The sequence below is a fragment of the Lissotriton helveticus genome, chromosome 4_1 (genome assembly GCF_964261635.1).
Source record: "Lissotriton helveticus chromosome 4_1, aLisHel1.1, whole genome shotgun sequence".
In the NCBI taxonomy this organism is placed as follows: domain Eukaryota; kingdom Metazoa; phylum Chordata; class Amphibia; order Caudata; family Salamandridae; genus Lissotriton; species Lissotriton helveticus.
The window spans coordinates 101,891-121,209 of NC_136063.1; the positions used below are offsets into that span (position 1 = coordinate 101,891).

General features: G+C 46.2%; 1 protein-coding gene across 1 annotated transcript in view; it reads right to left on the reverse strand.

Moving 5' to 3' along the window:
- Positions 1–18,630, reverse strand: part of LOC144826867 (phospholipase A2 inhibitor and Ly6/PLAUR domain-containing protein-like) — a 56,814-nt gene extending 38,184 nt beyond the window's left edge. Inside the window, exon 1 of the mRNA XM_078685328.1 lies at positions 18,579–18,630. Within this exon, the coding sequence (XP_078541454.1) occupies positions 18,579–18,630 (52 nt within the window). The remainder of the gene's footprint in view (positions 1–18,578) is intronic.
- Positions 18,631–19,319: the final 689 nt, after the last annotated feature.

Sequence of the window (19,319 nt, forward strand, 5' to 3'; positions counted from 1 at the left end):
TATGGTGGGGGTGATCGTAACAAGTAAGACAACAGGGGATCCTTTTCAGGGTCCTCTACTATCTTAGTCGTACTCGATGGTAAAGCAGGATAGCACTTGTCTATCGCTAAATTACGCTCTCTATTGGCCACCTCCATCGCTTTTTCAGACTCGTTGAGTTGCAGCTGCCTAGCAGACTGTTCTAAAGTCAACTCTTGCTCTTTCTGTTCTTTCTTCAACTTTTTAATTTCTCTCTGTTTAGATTCTTTTCGCCAATAACGGAAAGAATCAAATATTGCCGGCCGGGCTTTCTTCTTAAACAACCTTCTTTCTAGATTATCGAGAACTTCAGGTTCAAAACTACCATGTAGTGGCCAACTAAGGACACCATCTTTCTCTGTGAAGCGGATCCATACCTCATTATAAGAGATAGGGCCCACACCAAATTTGCAATATAGATCATAAAGGGGAGTTCCAATCGGAGGAACCAAACACGAGTCCTCCAACTGGGAATCACTGTTGCAACTAAAACAAGACAACATACAATTTTTCCGACTTACCATTTTATGATCCGGAACACAAAACAAACTAGACACAAACAGAAAAGATGCGCACTCGAACCAAGAACTTAGGCCTACCAGAACTGATAAACGTATCGATACCTGGACTGAACAGAATGATTATCGTAACCAGAATAACCAGTGATAATCTTACAGAACTGAACTGAACTGAGAACTAAAAGGATTATCCAAACAGGAGCAACCCTCACAAAATACTTAACTGAGGTACTGAAGACGTCACCAAGGAGAAACCCGTCACGTCTCGCCGTACTAAGGACTGCACCTCGGGTCCAAGACAGGGCGACGGTCAAGGCAACGGACCACTGCAGCCGTCTGAACGGGAACCCTCGCGGAAGAGAACGTCGGGGCCACTTTTGCGATATGCCGGGATCGATGAAGTGGGGCGCCTCCCTCTGAAATCTTCACACGAAGCTCCTCGAACTCTTCAGGCTTTTGGACCGGTACCGAATGACGTCGCCCCACGTTGGGCGCCAATTGGAGTTCTGGACTTTTTGGTTCCGTCCAGAGGTGTCAGGGAAAACACCCGAAGACCCCGGAGTTCAACCTGTCTCGGTGCACAAACAAACAGAAACACGGGCTTCTCGATGGTGGCGTCAAAGACCAAAGGTTTATTACTGCAGGGACACAGAAGTCACAGAAACTGCACACGGGCAGTGTCTAGGAGCCTGTTCAATTTGCACAAAGAGGGTTGTTCCTTATATACTAAATATTCTGCTCGGGGCAAATTCTTTACATGTTACCACAGTTCTAAACATTCGTGTCTTAAACAATAAATATTTGGCGTTGCACAGGAATCGTCAACAGTATCTGATGTCAAAACATTACGAATGAGGGGTTCCCACTAGTCCATCATAATCCCATGTCAATTCTTCATTCAAGACCCGTACCGCCTCATCGTAAATTTCGTTACCTCCCCCTAATAAAGGCCCAGAAGGAAAGGAGCAGAGCCAGGTGTGGAAGATAGAAAGACAGGATAAGAGATGTTTGTGGGTCGTAAATGGGCACGGTTACCAGCTTCGGCCGCCTAATCATGATCAGGCCAACGAACACAAGAACCAGTATAGCAGGACTGGCCTCAGGCTGGGGAGGCAGTTCTTGCCGAGTCATGCTGCTACAGCATTGCTGGCCTAAGGTGCACGTGTCACTCGCAAGGTGAATCGCCGGCTAAAGCCTACGTGTCATTTAATGAAGAGAGATCATTGCGTGTCCATTGACTATGTGAGGGCAAGGAATACAAAATGGCTTCCGTGTTCTAAGATGGATGCCATGGGTAGAACAGAAATGTGTTTGTAACTGGAGTGCTCTTGCTCGTAGCATAGCGAAAACACCAGGATATACTAAATGGATCATTTGCGGTTCACTGATACCAAAATTATGTATTTACGACAATGTTTACAAACACGAGTAAAATCGTCACGGAACCTCAAATGGGGTCACGTGTTACATACATGCAGCGCGTTGCACTCACCCTCTGTGTCATTCTCTTGGCCTGCGACTCAGTGACTGACGTCAGGAGGGCACAGCGTCATGATACCCGAGCAGCTGCTGGTGTGGAGAGCGAAACACTGCTTGCAAAAAAGGCAATCTGCAGGAAAGAGAAATTAATTATAAAGTTTTGTAAGTCATTTTGGGGCATATTATCAAGAAGGGCATTAAAATTATCGCCGCTTTAGCGGCAGGAAACTTGTGTGGGAATAAATTCTCAGGGGCATATTATCAAGCTCATTATCGCAGCTTTAGCTGCAGTTTCCTGCCGCTAACTTTAGTGCATAACAAGGACCCCCTGATATGGATACCGTTCCTGGGTCAGGGCAACAATGTGTGGGAAATAAAACACCCAGGTAGCAAAAATACACTGGCAAAGTAACAGACAACAGATAGAATAAAAAGTATTGAAGCACTGAAATTAGCACAAAAAGTATCAATTTAATAATTGGTATAAAATTATCATGAACAGATTCATTGACATTATGATTAAAAGATTAATATAAAACATTTATATAAAACAAAATTTGTTATGGTTTCTTGTGTGGAGTGATACAATGTGGAGATGGTTCAGTCTACGCATTTCGACACCTTGAGAGTGTCTTCTTCAGGACACTACCATCAATTCACTTATAATGTATCTTTCCAGAGAAAATTGTGAGCTCTTTAAGTCCAAGTGGGTATGATCACAACTAGTCAGGCCAAGTTTTCTTTTTATGCTGATGAAAGGCTACTCCATAATGTAGGAATTTCTTTATGCGATGTATTTCTTTTCTCCGAAATGGTGACGTTTTTTCTTCTTATTTAAAAGCCGCGTTGAAAATCGGTATAGCCAATCAAGAAGGATAAAGATGAGTTATCACTGTTTTGATGGCTGGTTAGGCGTTATCGGCGGCGTGTGTTTGACTACGTTGTTCTGGATGGAAACTCAAGAATTTATTTTATATTGATCGTTGTGGCTCTTTTCAGCGTGTGTTTAGCAGAGCTTACGCATGTGTGACGACGACATTTTATAAGTAACAGTCCAGGATCATGAGGAGTTACTAATGGAGTAGATTTCTTATGTGTCAATACGGTTGAAAAGCAAATGCGCGGGTACCACGTGAGCTCGCTGAGGTCGTGCAGGATGGTGTCTATACCCCGCAGAATGAAATCATCAGACACCTGGAGTGCATCCCTCTCACTTGCACTCACAGCTGCTCGAGCCTAGGTAAGGTGCACCAGCTCTGTTTGCATTGACATTATCTAACGCCAAAAAGCCACCAGGGCTTCAAAAGGCACATGATCCCAGACATCACGAAGCATACAGGCACATGCAGTTTCAAGCAGACCCTTGAGTATCCATCATGGAATGGATTTCTTATTAAAGACAAGCATTGGCAATGCCAATCGGTCCCGGCATATTGATGAGTTTATTGTGTAGTTTCTCATCTTATTTTTGTCGTGTTTTGGGTAATTTTTAAAGTTTTGCATGTAGCCTGGGCATTTCATGTTTTACAAATTAAGCACTGCCCTTTCCTTGAATTAATTGTCTGCAAACTGTTTGTATTTAAATAAAGCGCTTGGGCTAAAAGCAAAGTAGCAACTGCCACGTTTAACTTTGCAGTGCTCGGCAGGCATATAACTCCCTAATAAAGGACTAAACCCAGTGCCTAATTTGTAAAGCATGAAATGCGGGGCTAAAAGCAAAGCAGCAACTGCCACATTTAACTTTCTAGCACTCTGCAGCCCTGTTCCTGCACCCGCCAGCCATGGGCCTGCATCAGACTCGGAGGATCTGGACATTGTGTTAGTAGAGGATGACCATAAGGACACTGGACTCTTTAACTGATACATCTTTGTTGACAAAAACTTATTTTCCCCTTTTAAATTGACTGGTTTCCCTGACACTCCCTGACGTGTTATATTTTTGTTGCCCCACCCCATTCCAAGTTACCCTCTCCATCTGCATTAAGATCATCATTTGTTTTCCTTTCTCACTTCTAAATGAACGGTTGTTGTAATAATTGTTGGAAATGGGATCCCTGGCTGGCCAGGGCTTTCGCCAAAGTCAGTCAGAGACCACCACACCCAAGTCAGGGCAAGGGAGTTACCCGCCAAGATAACCCCTACTCACCCTCTAGGTAACGTGGCGCGAGCAGCAAGGCTAAACTTGGAGGCGATGTAAGTTAAGTATTTGCGCATGCACCCCAGCAACAACAACCAAAGGCCCACCACAAAGGAGAACTCCACACAAGGTTATATAAAAATAGCCTTTGTATTATAATAAATATACATCAGATAAAACACACATCTTGTTACACTGTGCCAACAGGCACTGGCGGAATTTACAAGGGTTATTGCACAGGACAGGGCCACTTGGACCACTGTCAGGGGTATCAGCACTTTTAGAAATAATACTTTCAGAAAGTAAAATCAGTGTAGCACACAATATAAAAATAGAGCACACAACCAGTAATCACTGGTAACAGGACCTCACTAGCACCACCTGTAGTAGGGAGAAAAACAACCACCTACACATCACAATACCTGTGAGGTGTAAAAACAAAACACATGATGCATTAACATTCAGAGGTGTAGCAATAACATTGCGCAAAACTTAGATCAGTCACCACCTGTGACAGTCCCTGTGTCCCAATGTCAGGGCCTAAACGTAGCAGTTGCCCACAAAGTGCTGGGCAACTGGTTCAGGGAAAGTTAGGGCAACGTTGGAGCCTCTCTGGGCTCAAGAACCACCACTGTGGCACTGCGGAGCCTCACTGGGCTCCAGAACACGAACTGGCCCTCCTGAGCCTCTCTCAGGCTCTTCAACAGAATGGGCACTCGAGCCTCTCTGGGGCTCGTAAAGCAATCTGCCCCCTCGAGCCTCTCAGGGCTCACAACCAAAAAGGTGCAGCCTCACTGGGCTGTTGGGGTCCCTCACGGGGGAATGGCACCCTCAGAGCCTCTCTGGGCTCAAAGAACAAATGGCCCCCAGGAGCCTCTCTGGGCTCTTCAACAATGATGTGGGCGTCGGGGCCCCTCACGGGGGACCCTCGACCACGTGGGGCGCTTCTGTGGGAGTCCCCACCTCTGGGGGACTCGGGAAACAACTGTGCACCCTGGTGGAGCGGCCCGCTGTCACGTGGGGCCGCTCGAGTAGAGGCAGGGGGGGGAGAGGGTGCGCGACCTCGCGCCTCTCTCCCTGGCCGGCTTTCACTCACCGGCTGCTGGGCTCCTCACTCCCGGGCGGCGGCTCCTGCACGAGATCTCCCGCTCCTCGGGGGCTCTCTCCACACTTCTCCTCCGGGGCCTCGAAGGTCCAGGACTCTTCCTGGGTGGCGGGGCTCCTCTTCTCTCGTCCCGGGGCTCTCCTCTCCACTCGGGGAGCCTCGGGGACCCGGCTGGCAGCTTCTCTGCTGCGAGGGGCGGGACTTCCGGGTTGCCTGTCTCGGGCCGCGCTGCAATTGGTCAGCCGGCCCAGTGCTTCCGGGTCACCGCGGGCAGCGCGGCGGCTCGCTTTTAGGCAGGCAGACGGGCTCCCATGATCCGAGGAGTGGGCTCCCTCGTGGATCAACAAAAACGGGCCAAACAAAGCGGCAATGAGCGGGGTGGCACCCGCGCCGCTAACTCGCCACACGGGGCAGTCAGATGCCGGGTGGGCACCGGCTGTGCACACCAAGCGCTAGCAGCGCTAGTAACGAAGGGCAGGCGCTCCCAAGCGCCTCCAGGACAAAATACAGCGCTCACAGCGCTATGGCCAAAATCAAGCGCTTTCAAGCGCTAGGCAGGCGATTTCAGCGCTTCCAGCGCTGAAGGGCAGAGAGCAGCGCTCTCAGGCTGCAGGCAAGGAGTCCTCAGTGCTCCCCAGCACTGGAGGACAGGACAAGGCTCCAGCAAGGGCTGGAGGCAGGCAGGGGGGCAAGGCTGGGCCAGAGCCAGCACACTGGGTCTCCAGGCAGGGAGACACCCCAAGTGGCGGTCCTCCTGGCCCCAGCAGCAGCAACAGCCCCCTCTGGCAGGATCCAAAAGAAGAACATTTTCCAAGGGGACACAGCCCCTTCTTATAGTAACAAATCCTTTGTTTCAAGGTGCAGGGTGGGGGGAAAACCAGTTTCAGCTGGCTTTGGAGCACTCTTAATGGCCCAACCACCCATTTCATTCACTGGGGAGGCTAGGGTCGTTAGACACACCACAGGGGGGCGGAGCCAGCATTGTGTGGGGAAAACCCAGCCCATCCAGGACACAGGTACACTCCTCCCACACATCACTCATGCTAATCTCCCACTCACCACCGGGCAGACCCATCCAGACTTCCTGGAGCCTGGCATGCCAGCCAGCTCCAGCCAATCACGCTCCAGCACCCTCACTGCACACATATCTTGATGTCCAGAAGTAGCACTTCCCTTCTAGACACATACATGCCGCAGACACCATCTTGCAGCATTCACTCTCACGAGTTCAGACATACTAAACTCGAGCCTGCACTCCCCACGCATCAGGAACTACCAGGGACACACACATTCCCCATGCATTCCTATGGGAGGGCAGGCCAGCCATGCTACACGCACGCACTTTCACTCTGGGACCCAGGGAAAGTGCGCAGAGACCCAAAAATCACTGACACAGGGTCACACATAAGGCAAAAAGTTCAGGGGTGAACCAGCCCTGCGGGCCAAGTCCAACAATAATCATACATAAATATCTTTGAGGAATCCTACTTACTTTAACTTGTATGACTTCGTTGTGAATGTCTGGTACAGAAAATGGACACGTATCTGATATGTGCAGCTGCGCCCTACACTATGGCCCATCCCCACCCATGCTCATTTACACAGCTGCCGAACAAAATGGTATCCAGCAGGGGATGGCTGCTACAGCGGGAGACCTGTTTTGCCCGTAACATCGGTGTGGGGCAGCCACTATCGAAGGGGGAGGGGCCCGCACACTGTGTTCGTGGCCGAGACTTCCTGGGATACCGGGACTTCGGTAGGAGTATCAGTGGGCCCTGGAGAGGGCTAAACATTCTGCCGACCTCTCACGAACCTGCAAATATTCTTTAAACAGGGATTGGGATCAACTATCCCAACAAGCCCACCAGCCGCTGCTTGCTTTGGAGGGGAATGGAACAATAGGAGTGCCCCTGCACTGTGCGACTGACCGCAGGACCGTTGTTGAGTGGCCTAACCTGCTGCAGAGAAGGGTAGAAGCAGGCGACACACACAAACATGTACCACTTTGTGATTTCAGCGTGCACCGCTTGAGCCTTGCGAGGGTGACTCCTAGGGGGAAGACACAGATAACTCTGGGACGAGGAACAAACACTGTGCCCATAATTGCCCCCAAAGTTAGGAATTGCACCTGATATAGAGATTGAGCCGAGGGACTTGGTTTAGGCCAATTTATTCTTTGCAGAGCATTTTCAGGGCAGTGCCTGACTTCAAGATGGCGACTGGGGCCAGTCTTAACCACCTCCGAGGGAGACTCCGGAGGCTCCAGGCCACTCCTAAACTGAGCTGTTGGGGCATCCCTTCTAATCCCCCTTTACATAAGCGCTCCATCCTGGGGCATTTTAAGGATGTGATGTCTACTGTACGATGGGGCCAGTAAAACTCCTGACTCTTAGATGGTGCCCGCCCCCTGCCCTTGTTCAGCCCGCTGTCCTCTCCAGCTCTCTGGCGTCTGCCTCTCCCGGCTATCGAGCCTCCTGTTGATGGTGCCTTGATAATCACCGAAACAATATCCCCATGCCCATCTGGATTTTGTTTGGACAGTGGGTTTCTAATCTCTCCAACTCCCAACCAGACATCCGGCTAAGTCTCTCCCCATCTCCCTGTTTCGTCTTCCTTCCACCCCACTCCCTGACAGAGGAGTCTGAGCATTATGGCCGATGCCCGGTGCTAGCTATAGAGGAGATCGGCACTGGTTCATCCCCTTGACCGTCACCTACCTAGTCGGACATTGAGCACAGTTTCTTCCTGTTCTCCCTGTTTTGTCTCCTTCCTCCCCCTCCTCTGACGAATTTACATTAACACTGCTTTTTAATCCTATCTTTGATTATGCTGTGTAACAAATGTAACTTGGAACCTGTAATTCACTGATCCTCATGTAAAGCGCTTTGATACCTACGGGTCTAGCCAGCGTTATATAAAACTCAATAAATAAATAAATAAATATAAGTCCCAAATAAAGGCCTTCGTGTTGGCCTTTTTTGGGGGTCCTATGTGGCTGCACAGTATTGGAAAGTAAAACGTAGCATTTGCTGCTTGTTTGATTTTTGATAGTCAAGTTTGTTCATTTAATAGCAAATAGTTTGCGTCCAATTCATTCAAGTGTCGGAGTATTTACAGTGTTATTTCTCATCTTATTTTAGAAGTGTTTGGGGGCATTTTCAAATTTTTGCTTTTCGCCCCAGCACTTCATGTTTTACAAATTAAGCACTGTAGTAGGTATTTATTTGGAATCTATGTTGCTGCAGAATAAAACGTGGCAGTTGCTGCTTTGCTTTTAGCCCCAGCACTTCATGTTTTACAAATTGAGCACTGCTCTAAACACTCCTTCCCTTGAATGAATCATCTGCAAACTATTTGTATTTAAATAAACAAACTTGTTTATCAAAAATCAAACAAGCAGCAAACACCAAGTTTAACTTTCCAGCAATCTGCGGCCACATGCGTTCTAAATAAAGGCCTACACCAAGTGCCTGATTTGTAAAACATAACGGGGCAGAATTATGATAACTGGCGCATCCCCAGGGATGCACCAGTTATTTTGCGCCGCTGCTCCGCCACCCATGACGCGCCGCATTTACAATGCAGCGCACCACGGGGCAAAAACGGCACAGATGCGTGACGCATCTGTGCCGTAAAGGTGGCGCATTGCTGGAGTTGCGTTGCAAGCGCGACGCAGCTCCAGCAAGGCTCGGGGGTGCCCCATCTTTACAATGCTGCGTCAAGACCTACGCCTGCTTCAAGCAGGCGCAGGGTTTTGACGCAGCATTGGCCTGAAAGTGACTGAGTGAAAGCTTATAGATTTCACTCAGCCACTTTTGCGAGGCGCACCTGCCCCGGAACGCCCACCCTGCGCCGGAACGCCCACAAGTGGCGCAGGGCTTTACAACGTGACACATCTGCCTAGATGCGTCACGTTGTAAATGGGTCGTAGGGATGCGCCACGTTTACGCCGCAGTTGCGTGACGCAAACGTGGCGCATTCCCAACATAAATCTGCCCCAAAGTACTGGGGCTAAAAGCAAAGCACCAACTGGTGTTTTTAACTTTTGCACTCTGAAGCCAGATAAGTTCAAATAAAGGCCTACGTGTAGGCGCTGCTGAGTGCTGTAGAGTATAACATTGCATTGCTGCTTGTTTGATGTTTGATAGGCAAGATTGTTCATTTAATAGCAAATAGTTTCCACACAATTCATTCAAGGGAATTAATGTTTACAGTTTACTTTAACTTCCAATTTTTGACACTGTAAGTAGGCCTGTAATTAGCACCTATTTGCTGTATAGTGCAGCAGAGTAAAAATGGCAGGTGCGGCTTTGCTTTTAGCCCCGTCACATCATCTCTTGCGAATTAAGCACTGCTCTAAACACTTCTTTCTTTGAATGAATTGTCTGAAAACTATTTTCAATTAAATAAACAAACTTGCCTACCAAAAGTGAAACAAACAGTAACTACCATGCTTAACTTTGTAGTACTCTGCAGCCACATAAGTCCCAAATAAAGGCCTACAGCCAATGCTTAATTTGTACAACATCAAGTGCCTGGGCTAAAAGCAAAGCAGCAACTGCCACGTTTAACTTTCCAGCACTCTACAGCCACAAACTTCCGGAATAAAGGCCTTTGAGGCAGAGTGCTGGAAAAGGCATTTTCAAAGTTTCGTTTTTTGCCCACAAACTTCATGTTTTACAAAATCAGCACTAGAGGAAGGCCTTCATATGGGATTTGCATGGCTGCAGAGCACTAGAGAGTTAAAATGGTAGTCGCTGCTTTACTTTTAGCCCCGGCACTTCATGTTTTATAAATCAAGCAGTGCTCCAGATACTCCTTCCCTTGAATGAATTGTCGGCAAACTATTTGAATTCAAATAAACTAACTAGCCTATTAAAAACCAAACAGACAGCAACCACCACGTTTACCTTTTGAGCACTCTGCAGCCACATAAGTCTCAAATGAAGGCCTACAGCCAATACCTAATTTGTAAAACATGAAGTGCCGGGGCTTAAAGCAAGGCAGCAACTGCCATGTTTAACTTTGCAGCACTCTGCAGCCATATAACTCGCAAATAAAGCACTGGCTTTATTTGGGACCGACATGGCTGCAGAGTGCTGGAAAATTAAACAGAACAGTATCTGCTTGTTTGATTTTTGACAGGCAAATTTGTTAATTTAATTGCAAATAGTTTGCAGACAATTCATTCAAAGAAAAGAGTATTTTGCAAGGCTTAATTTGTAAAATCTAAAGTACCTGGGCTTAAAGCAAAGCAGCGACTGCCACATTGTACTTTGCAGCATTTTGCTGCTAAATAAGTTTCAAATATAGGCCTACATCCAGTGCCTAATTTGTAAAACATGAAGTGCTGGGGCTAAAAGCAAAACTTTATAAATGCCCGAAAATACCTCGAAAAAGCATGACAAACTGCATTCTAAATACTCCTTCTCTGGAATGCACTGTGTGCAAACTATATGATATTATATAACTTGCCTTTCAAAAAACAAAGACACAGCAAATGTTACATGTTACTCTCCAGCATTCTGCAGCCACATAGGTCCCAAATAAAGGCTTACATATAGGCCTTTATTTGTGACTTTTTTGCTGGAAAGTTAAACATGGCAGTTGCTGCTTTACTTTTAGCCCCGGCAATTCATGTTTTACAAATTAAGCACTGGGTGTAGTACTTTATTTGTGAGTTATATGGCTGCAGAGTGCTGCAAACTTAAACATGGCAGTTGCTGCTTTGCTTTTAGCCGTGGCACTTCATGTTTTATAAATTAAGCACTCCAGTGCTTAATTTGTAAAATATAAATAGCCCGGGCTGAAAGCAAATGTCAAATTTAACTTTGTAGATTTTAATGGGTGGGCGGGGTGCACAGCGGTTTGTTTAGAGATTTTTAATCCAATTTTTATGTGCTGCGTAGTGTTGGGTGCTCCAGCAGGTTACGTGTCTGTCCGTCACGTGTAAGACAATAGATGCTAAGTGTGTGCATACATGAATTATGAATGCATCCCTGCACTGTAGGGCACTCCTTTGGTTCTATATTAAAACTCCAAAACAAGTTATTGCGGTATGCTTCTTTAATTGGTTTTCCAAAAATGTTCATTTGATATTAGATCATATCGATTAAAGTTCAGAAAATTGTTTTTCATCATGTCCTGTTTTCAAACAATGAAAAATCCGTCAAATTTCATACATGCTCCAATGCATTTCGGGCTACCCTGCCCTTTATCCAGGAGCTCTAAGAAATCAAAAAAGATATAACCAGTAACTAATATGTACAATGTAACACACTTAAACACGCTGATTGCGTGACATCTTGCAAAACGGTTGTGGAGCGCGGCAAGTGCTCGAGATCGTGATCAAAAAAGTGAACGAAAAAAGTGAGGCGGAGTGTCAGGCGGTAACGTGGACTAACTTAACGGACTGTCAAGTGTTGTGATCAGGATGAGGCTGAAACGAAAAAAACGTACATAAACAGCCGTCCGTGGGCGTACACGTATACCTATCTAGGAACAGACTTATAGTTACACATTGTTTGAAAACAGGACATGATGAAAAACAATTTTCTGAACTTTAATCGATATGATCTAATATCAAATGAACATTTTTGGAAAACAAATTAAAGAAGCATACCGCAATAACTTGTTTTGGAGTCTTAATATAGAACCAAAGGAGTGCCCTACAGTGCAGGGATGCATTCATAATTCATGTATGCACACACTTAAAATTTAATTTTGTAGCACTCTGCAGCCTCATAAGTCCCAAATGAAGGCATTCATGTAGGACTTTTTTTGGTATAGTTTGCATACTCTTTATTCAACATTAGGAGTATTTAGAGCCTAGGCGTATTTAGAACATAGTTTCTCATCTTGTTTTTTACCTTTTGGGCATATTTTAAGTTTTGCTTAGAGAACATTCATGCAGGACGTATATGGCTGCAGAGCTCTAGGAAGTTAAACATTGTAGTTGCTGTTTTGCTTTTAGCCCAGGTACTTCATGTTTTACAAATTAAGCAGTGCTCTAAATCCTCCTTCCCTTGAATTTTCTGAGGTGTTTTGGGGAATTTATAAAGTTTTGCTTTTAGCCCAGGCAATTCATGTTTAACAAATTAAGCACTGGATGTAGGCCTTTATTTGAAACGTACTTAGCAGCAGAATTCTGCAAAGTGCAGCGCACAGCTGCTGCTTGGGTTATTAGCCCAGCTTCTTCATATTTTACAAATCAAGCCCTGCTCTTGATACTATTTTCTTTGAATGAATTGTCTGCAAACTATTTTCAATTAAATAAACAAACTTTACTATCAAAAAGCAAACAAACAGCAACTACCATGTTTAACTTTCAAGCAATCTTCAGCCACATACGTCCCAAATCGAGGACTACACCCAGCGTTTAATCTGTAAAACATCAAGGGCCAGGGCTAAAAGCAAAGAAGCAACTCTCACGTTAGACTTTCCACACACTTTGAAAATATTATGCATTGAAGGCTAAGCAATTGCACTATTTCCAAAACGCTGCAAATGGGAAAACAAAGCAGAGCACATAAACACACCTTCCGGAACATTAAAGTGGTTACATTAAGCAATTGCATTGGTTTACAAATCAATCAGAGGGAAATAAAGCAAAGCACATACCCTGCATTATAATGCACCTCACATTCAGGGATCGAATCACGTTAGTTTCCAAACACCTTAGAGCAGAGTAGCACCTACAGCCAAACTACAGGAAGGGATAATTCTTCCAGCAATAGATGGAGTGGAGATAAAGGGCTTCTAACCAAGTAAAAAAACAGCTAAGCCCTGTTATCACGTGCCTGGCCTTTTGTAGACCTGTGAAGTACTCAAGTGTGTCTGCAATGAAGGACGCCAAGCCAGCCAGCCTCCAGAAGTTCAAAAACTGTCTGTGTGTGTGTGTGTGTGCCCAGGAAGTACACGATTTTGAGAGGCTGAAGCACTTTAAATCCTCTGGGGCAGATTTACAAGCCCCTTGCGCCGCTTTTACGCCGCCATTGCGTCACTTTTGTGACATAGTGGTGGCGCAAAAGATGCACCATGGTGCGGGGTATTTACAACGTGATGCATCTCCCAGATGCGTCATGTTGTAAAGCCCTGCGCCAGAAGGAGGCGTACCATCGCAGGGGGAGGCGTTCCGCTGCAGGAACGCCCCCCAAAAGTGGCAGAGTGAAATCTACAAGATTTCACTCAGTCACTTTTGGGCCCATGCTGCATCAAAACCCTGCGCCTGCTTTAAGCAGGCATAAGGATTGACGCAGCATTGTGCACATAGGGCCGCCCTGATCATGGCTGGAGCTGCGTCGCGCTTGCGACGCAACTCCAGCAATGCGCCGCTTTTACGGCACAGATGCGTGACGCATCTGTGCCGTTTTTGCCCCATGGTGCACCGCATTGTAAATGCGGCGCATCATGGGTGGCGGAGCTGCGGCGCACAATTACTGACGCATCCCTGCCGATATGCATGGATGCGCCAGTAATTGTAAATCTGCCCCTTAGTGCCTTACGCCACTGCCTCAGATGGAAAACAAGGCCAGACACATGAAATAAAAAGTCTAAAAAAAACAGCATACAACAACAATGCTGGAACAAACTCCCTCTCCATATCCGCAAAGAAGACAGCTATGCCAGTTTTAGAAAGAACCTGAAGACCTGGCTTTTCCAGAAATAACCACCCTGTCCTTTATTCACCTTTCTTCCAACGCCTCGGTTTGTCATCGGCGCCGGGAAACCCTTGTTGGGTAGCTGTGCACCATACAAATGTAAAAAATAAATAAATAAATAAACTAGTACAAGTACAGGGGCCAATAGACATAGACGTGCCCAGCAGTCAAAAAGGAGGGACAGTATTAACCAATAAGAACTACAACATTTTGACAGGCACACTTAATAATAAATAAAAAGAACAAAGTGAAAAGAGGCGTTTACAAACATAGTAAAATATATACTGCACTCTCAACGAGACAGCGCATTGTGCTGCCTAGCCAAGACCTAAAAAACTATTCCAAGATGGCCTCTGATGGACACCTATGCTATCATTGTTGTTGCCTGCATGCTAGATCCTCAATACACATGGATTTGAAAATATTTCAATTGGGGTATACGTAACACCAAGGGGCCGATTCTGATCCTGGATTTTTATTTTCCATACAAATAGGATTTGTATTTTTTTGCATACAAATTGTAAAAGTCCCTTCCAACCCGTGTAGTACGAGTCGTACAGGAAAAATACATACAGATCGGCCCGATCCTTACAAATCGGATCGGGAAAAGCTGTACGACACGGACTTGTAAAAAAGACCATACAATTTGTAAAAAGGCTGTCCAACCCGTCAAGTACGATTCGTACCGGGTTGTCTGCATACGATTTGTATGGAAAATGGCCTGTATACAGGGAATGACTTGTACCGGGCAACGAAGCGAACCCCTATACGCCTCGCACCCTGGTATGACTCGTTCTGGGGGTATGACTCAAACCGGGGTACGGGTCGTATAGGGGTATGAGGCGTACAGGGGTCCCCCCACATGCAAGACATGTGTATGGTGCGTACCCCAACATCGCGCATGTACGCAACGTACCTATGCAATTTTGGGGTACATACGCGATTTTGGGGTACGGTGCGTACGTACGAGATTTTGGGGTACATATGCGATTTTGGGGTATGGTGCGTACATACGCGATTTTGGGGTACATACGTGATTTTGGGGTACGGTGCGTAGGTACGCGATTTTGGGACACGGTGCCTACGTACGCGATTTTGGGGTACGGTGCGTACATACGCGATTTTGGGGTTCATACGCGATTTTGGGGTACGTGCGTACATATGCGATTTTGGGGTACATACGCGATTTTGGGGTACGGTGAGTACATATGCAATTTTGGGGTACATACGCGATTTTGGGGTACAGTGCGTACATACGCGATTTTGGAGTACGGAGCTTGTACAGTGTGTACACGACCAGTACCCCTCCATCGCGTATGTACGCACCGTACCCCACTTTCCGTGTCATCCGTACGCACCGTACATACGCACCGAACCCCTGTATTCATGGGGTGTACGACACGTAAATGAGGGGGTCTGTCTCGTACTGTTTTCGGGGCGTACAAGGTTATTCCAGCACTTTTTGGCTCTTGTAAAAAAAGAGCCTTACAGAGTGCCGTTTGTACGAATCGTACTTGCCGGGTTGTAAACTGCTGCCGGGAATACATGGGAACGTCGCGTAAAGAGCAATCCGAATCGGAATCGCTTGTATATACGAGTTGTATGGTCTTTTTAAAAATTTGTATGGAGTGCATCTATTTGTACGGATCGTACTTCCTAGGTTGTAGGGGCCTCCTTACAAGTACGAGTTGTATGGGGAAAATGCTCCATACCACGATTTGTACAGCGATTTTCCAGGATTGGAATCGGCCCCCAAGTGTGCAATTTGGATATAGGGATACATTGTGACTGGTCCAGGTCTTGCCAGTGAAGTCTGCTTACACCATATGGAGGTGGCAAAAGGTCCTTGAAGAAGCTGTGGTCACCAGACGAGAACTAGTTCACCAGTGGAAAGTAGATGTTCCTCTAGCCTGATCCTTTGAAACCTATTGGTTATGTCCGAAAGGACCCAATATCAACTGAAGAAAGGTAGCATCTGCTGCTTTAGAGAAGCTCAAGGCCATGTTGAATCTGGACTTTTTTTTCTTTTACTCATGGAGAAAAGCAAAATATGAATTTAATAAACGCTTTTTCTCACGAACAAACGTAACTATATATCTTCTGATGTCAATTTGGAATGTCTAAACTGATTTCTCTAAATCATATGAATGTCACATGTTTTTACCAGTATTGTTGGAAACGTTTGACCATTTGTATAAATCTGCACAAATGCAGCTACTATATTCAATCTCTTAATTACTCTGGCTCAATGTTTTAAAATGAAATGTTAATGGAAGGTATACAAAATTAAATAAGGACAGAGGTGGTCTATTCCAAGATGGCAGTGTGGGAAGACAGCATCTCTCTTGTTCCGACCACTTGTTGATTTATTCAGGTCCCTTCTAAAAGTACAAATATCCAACAATTTACAGATTTTCCTTCTAGAGAGAAGGTGCTAATTATAGCCTGTTTTCTCTGCTTCCAAGAATGCACTGTAGATCCAGAGAGACCCTTGTGTATGTCCCTCTGTGATACACTGGGGACAAAAGAGCACAAGGCAGGATGAAGGTTTTGTGAAACTCCTGCATCTGTTGTTTCTCTGTTGCCAGCAGCCGTCCTCCGTCTTAGGGTCAACTTTCATGCAAAACTGTGTTGGGAATCATCTAATGGTTACCATGGCAACAGATGCCCTGAAGGCGAGCGCACCGATCAATATTGAAAATACAATCCAGACAATCTTAATGATGATTTACATTCATTAAAAACTAACAGTGATTGGTTCTATGGGGTCATTAGACGGTGATGTCACTGGGAGATAAAGGAGTGGTACCTGGGTAGTCACTGCAACTCAAAACCTTAGCAAGGTCTAACCAGGCACAACATTGGTAAAGTGGGGTATCCTGTGAGGACTACAAGTCATTAAGACAATTTTCAGTCATAGCCTACCCTAGAGTGCCTCAATGGTGAGCCTAGAGAGCACTAGATTTTAAGTTTGCGGCCAGCACCACCAGAATGCTTTGAAGGGCACAGGTGGTGCCCTCCTTGCATACTCCTTAAAACACAACAAGATGGCCGCCCAGTGAGGAGCTCCGGCCAGTGGCTCCCGGCCAGACATAGCCTTTTTGGCTAAAATCCCTGGATTCCCACCTCCTCAAGGGATAAACCTACTCACCTAGGTTTCCATCCTTAACTGCGGTTATCGATGCTCCATCCCTGTGCTTGTAAGCATGAGATTCTCGTCAGAATTTGCACTTGAGGCTTTCTCCCGCGGAGTTCGAGGACCAGCATGGCTGATGTCCAATGGAGCCGCTCTGTTCAGCTAAAGGGGAGTCTGGCCCAGGTATCTCGCTGTGGCCGGCACCTACCCAGCCGGACATCGGGCACAGCTCCCCTCTCAACTCCGCTGCTCGTCTTCCTCCCCCACCTTCCTCTCTGAAGCCCCTGCTGACCAACGTTCGGCGGAACCCTTTACAACGCTGCTGATGCCTTTCTGATCTCGCCGGATGGCCGCAGAGGAGCCGGGTGTAGGTTCTACCCTCCCAACTCTCCTCCTGCCGCAGAGCTTGGTTACTGCTCCCTTCCCCTTCAGTTACCTCGTCTACTGCTCCTCCCGCAAGTCAACTGGGACAATTTGGGATTTAGCAGAGGTAAGAACTATCGGCACTGCTCTGCGTTGCATTCTGAGCCTGTCACTCTCCTGTCCGTGCCGGAGAAGCGCCCATGCTGGCTCCAACTTTGCTGCCTCCTGTTCTCTTGGTCTGCTGCCCTAGCTCCCGTAACAGTTCCTCCTGTGACCTATCGACAACAGATCGGACACTACTGCCCAGAACATTTGCACATGGACACAGCACAGCTGTGACTCACAAATAGACTGCCCCCACCTCCCCTAACCATCTGGCTACTTTCCCAATCTAGTGCCTCTCCATGAAATCAGCTCTTATTTTTCTTTTTCCTCTGGACTTATCCCCCGGACTTCTGGGCTTGGACCCTTATGCTCCCCACCATTTGAGACTATATTCCTCTGCCTCTCCTACCCTCGATCCCCCAATTATAGCAATCCCTGTTGCCGTTGTCTCTCGTTCACCACGGACCTCCTCCTCGTTTTTCTGTTTTTGTTTCCCTCTCACCTTCCTGCCCTTCTCTGCTTACCTTACCTTACCCTTTCCTTTCTGTGCTCCCCCTTTTTCTTCCACTGCCCTTTCGTCTGTTTCTTGCCAACACTTAAACTTCGCTTTTACTGCTCTTCCTCTTGTTGCTTGCTGCCTCTTCATGCGTCTTCTCATTGCCATCCTCGAGTAGTCTCATATTCTTAACTCATGTTCTTTTTTTCTATTGTGTAACATTGTGTATTTGTTTAGTAACTTTGTGTAACTTGCTTTGTGCTGATACTCTGTGAAGCGCTCTGATGTCTCCAGGTCTAGCCAGCGCTACATATAACTCATAATAAATAAATAACTAGGTTTGGGGACATCCATTCCAATTAAAGGTGTTTAAAACTGAGCTAAAGGAGAACAGGTGCAGGGAAATACAGGAAGAAAGAAGACATGGCACTAACGTGACAGTAGTTAGAGCAGATTTCTGAAGAGAATTAGGCCCCATCCTGAGCACTACCTTCTTCATATCAATGTGCACCTTTGAGCGATGACACACTCTAAGAATAAAGACAGTTATGGTCATCTTACCTCCAGTTATCAGTGCCTGGAGCATGGTGACAGCTGCAAGGAGGGCCCTCATGGTGCCAGGAGAGTAAGGAGTAGGTGATGGAGTCTCTGCACCTGACCACCTGCCTGTGTTCTTTGTACGTCTCGTGCTCAGGGCATGTCTTTTATACTGTCTCAGAAGGGGTGGGGCACAGGATACCCGAGGTCTGCACACTGGAAGAAACGTGATGTGCCTGAACGTTTCATTTGTGACTGCCTTGTGATTGGGTGCACTTTGAGATGTACTAAAATAAATCTTATGTTAATGGATAATGTGGATTTATTGCAAACCAACTTGTACTGGTGCCACGATTATAATTGCAAGGCTGACTTCTAGTTCCTTCACAAACAAAAATGTTTGCAGGAATCATACCTATGAATACAATCTGTTATCTTCCAAGGACGGGTATTGACTACATAGGGAAATTACTGCATCATCAACAGTTTTCCTGTTACTAATTTTGGTTTTTCAAGCATGCTGAAAGTTATCAGGGAAAAGTCCCAAAGAAAAAGCAAAACATGAAGAATCTTTTGTGGTAAATACTGCATCCACGTGTTTTTCCACATTACCAGGGCGAACCCTAGAGTGAGAGCTATTTACACAACATAGAAACTACCACACCCGGAGAAGTTTGCTGGGTGCTCCAAATACCTCATCCCACTATGTCCTACTTTCTGTTTTAATTTCTGCCAGATATGTTACAGATATCAATTAATTTTTGT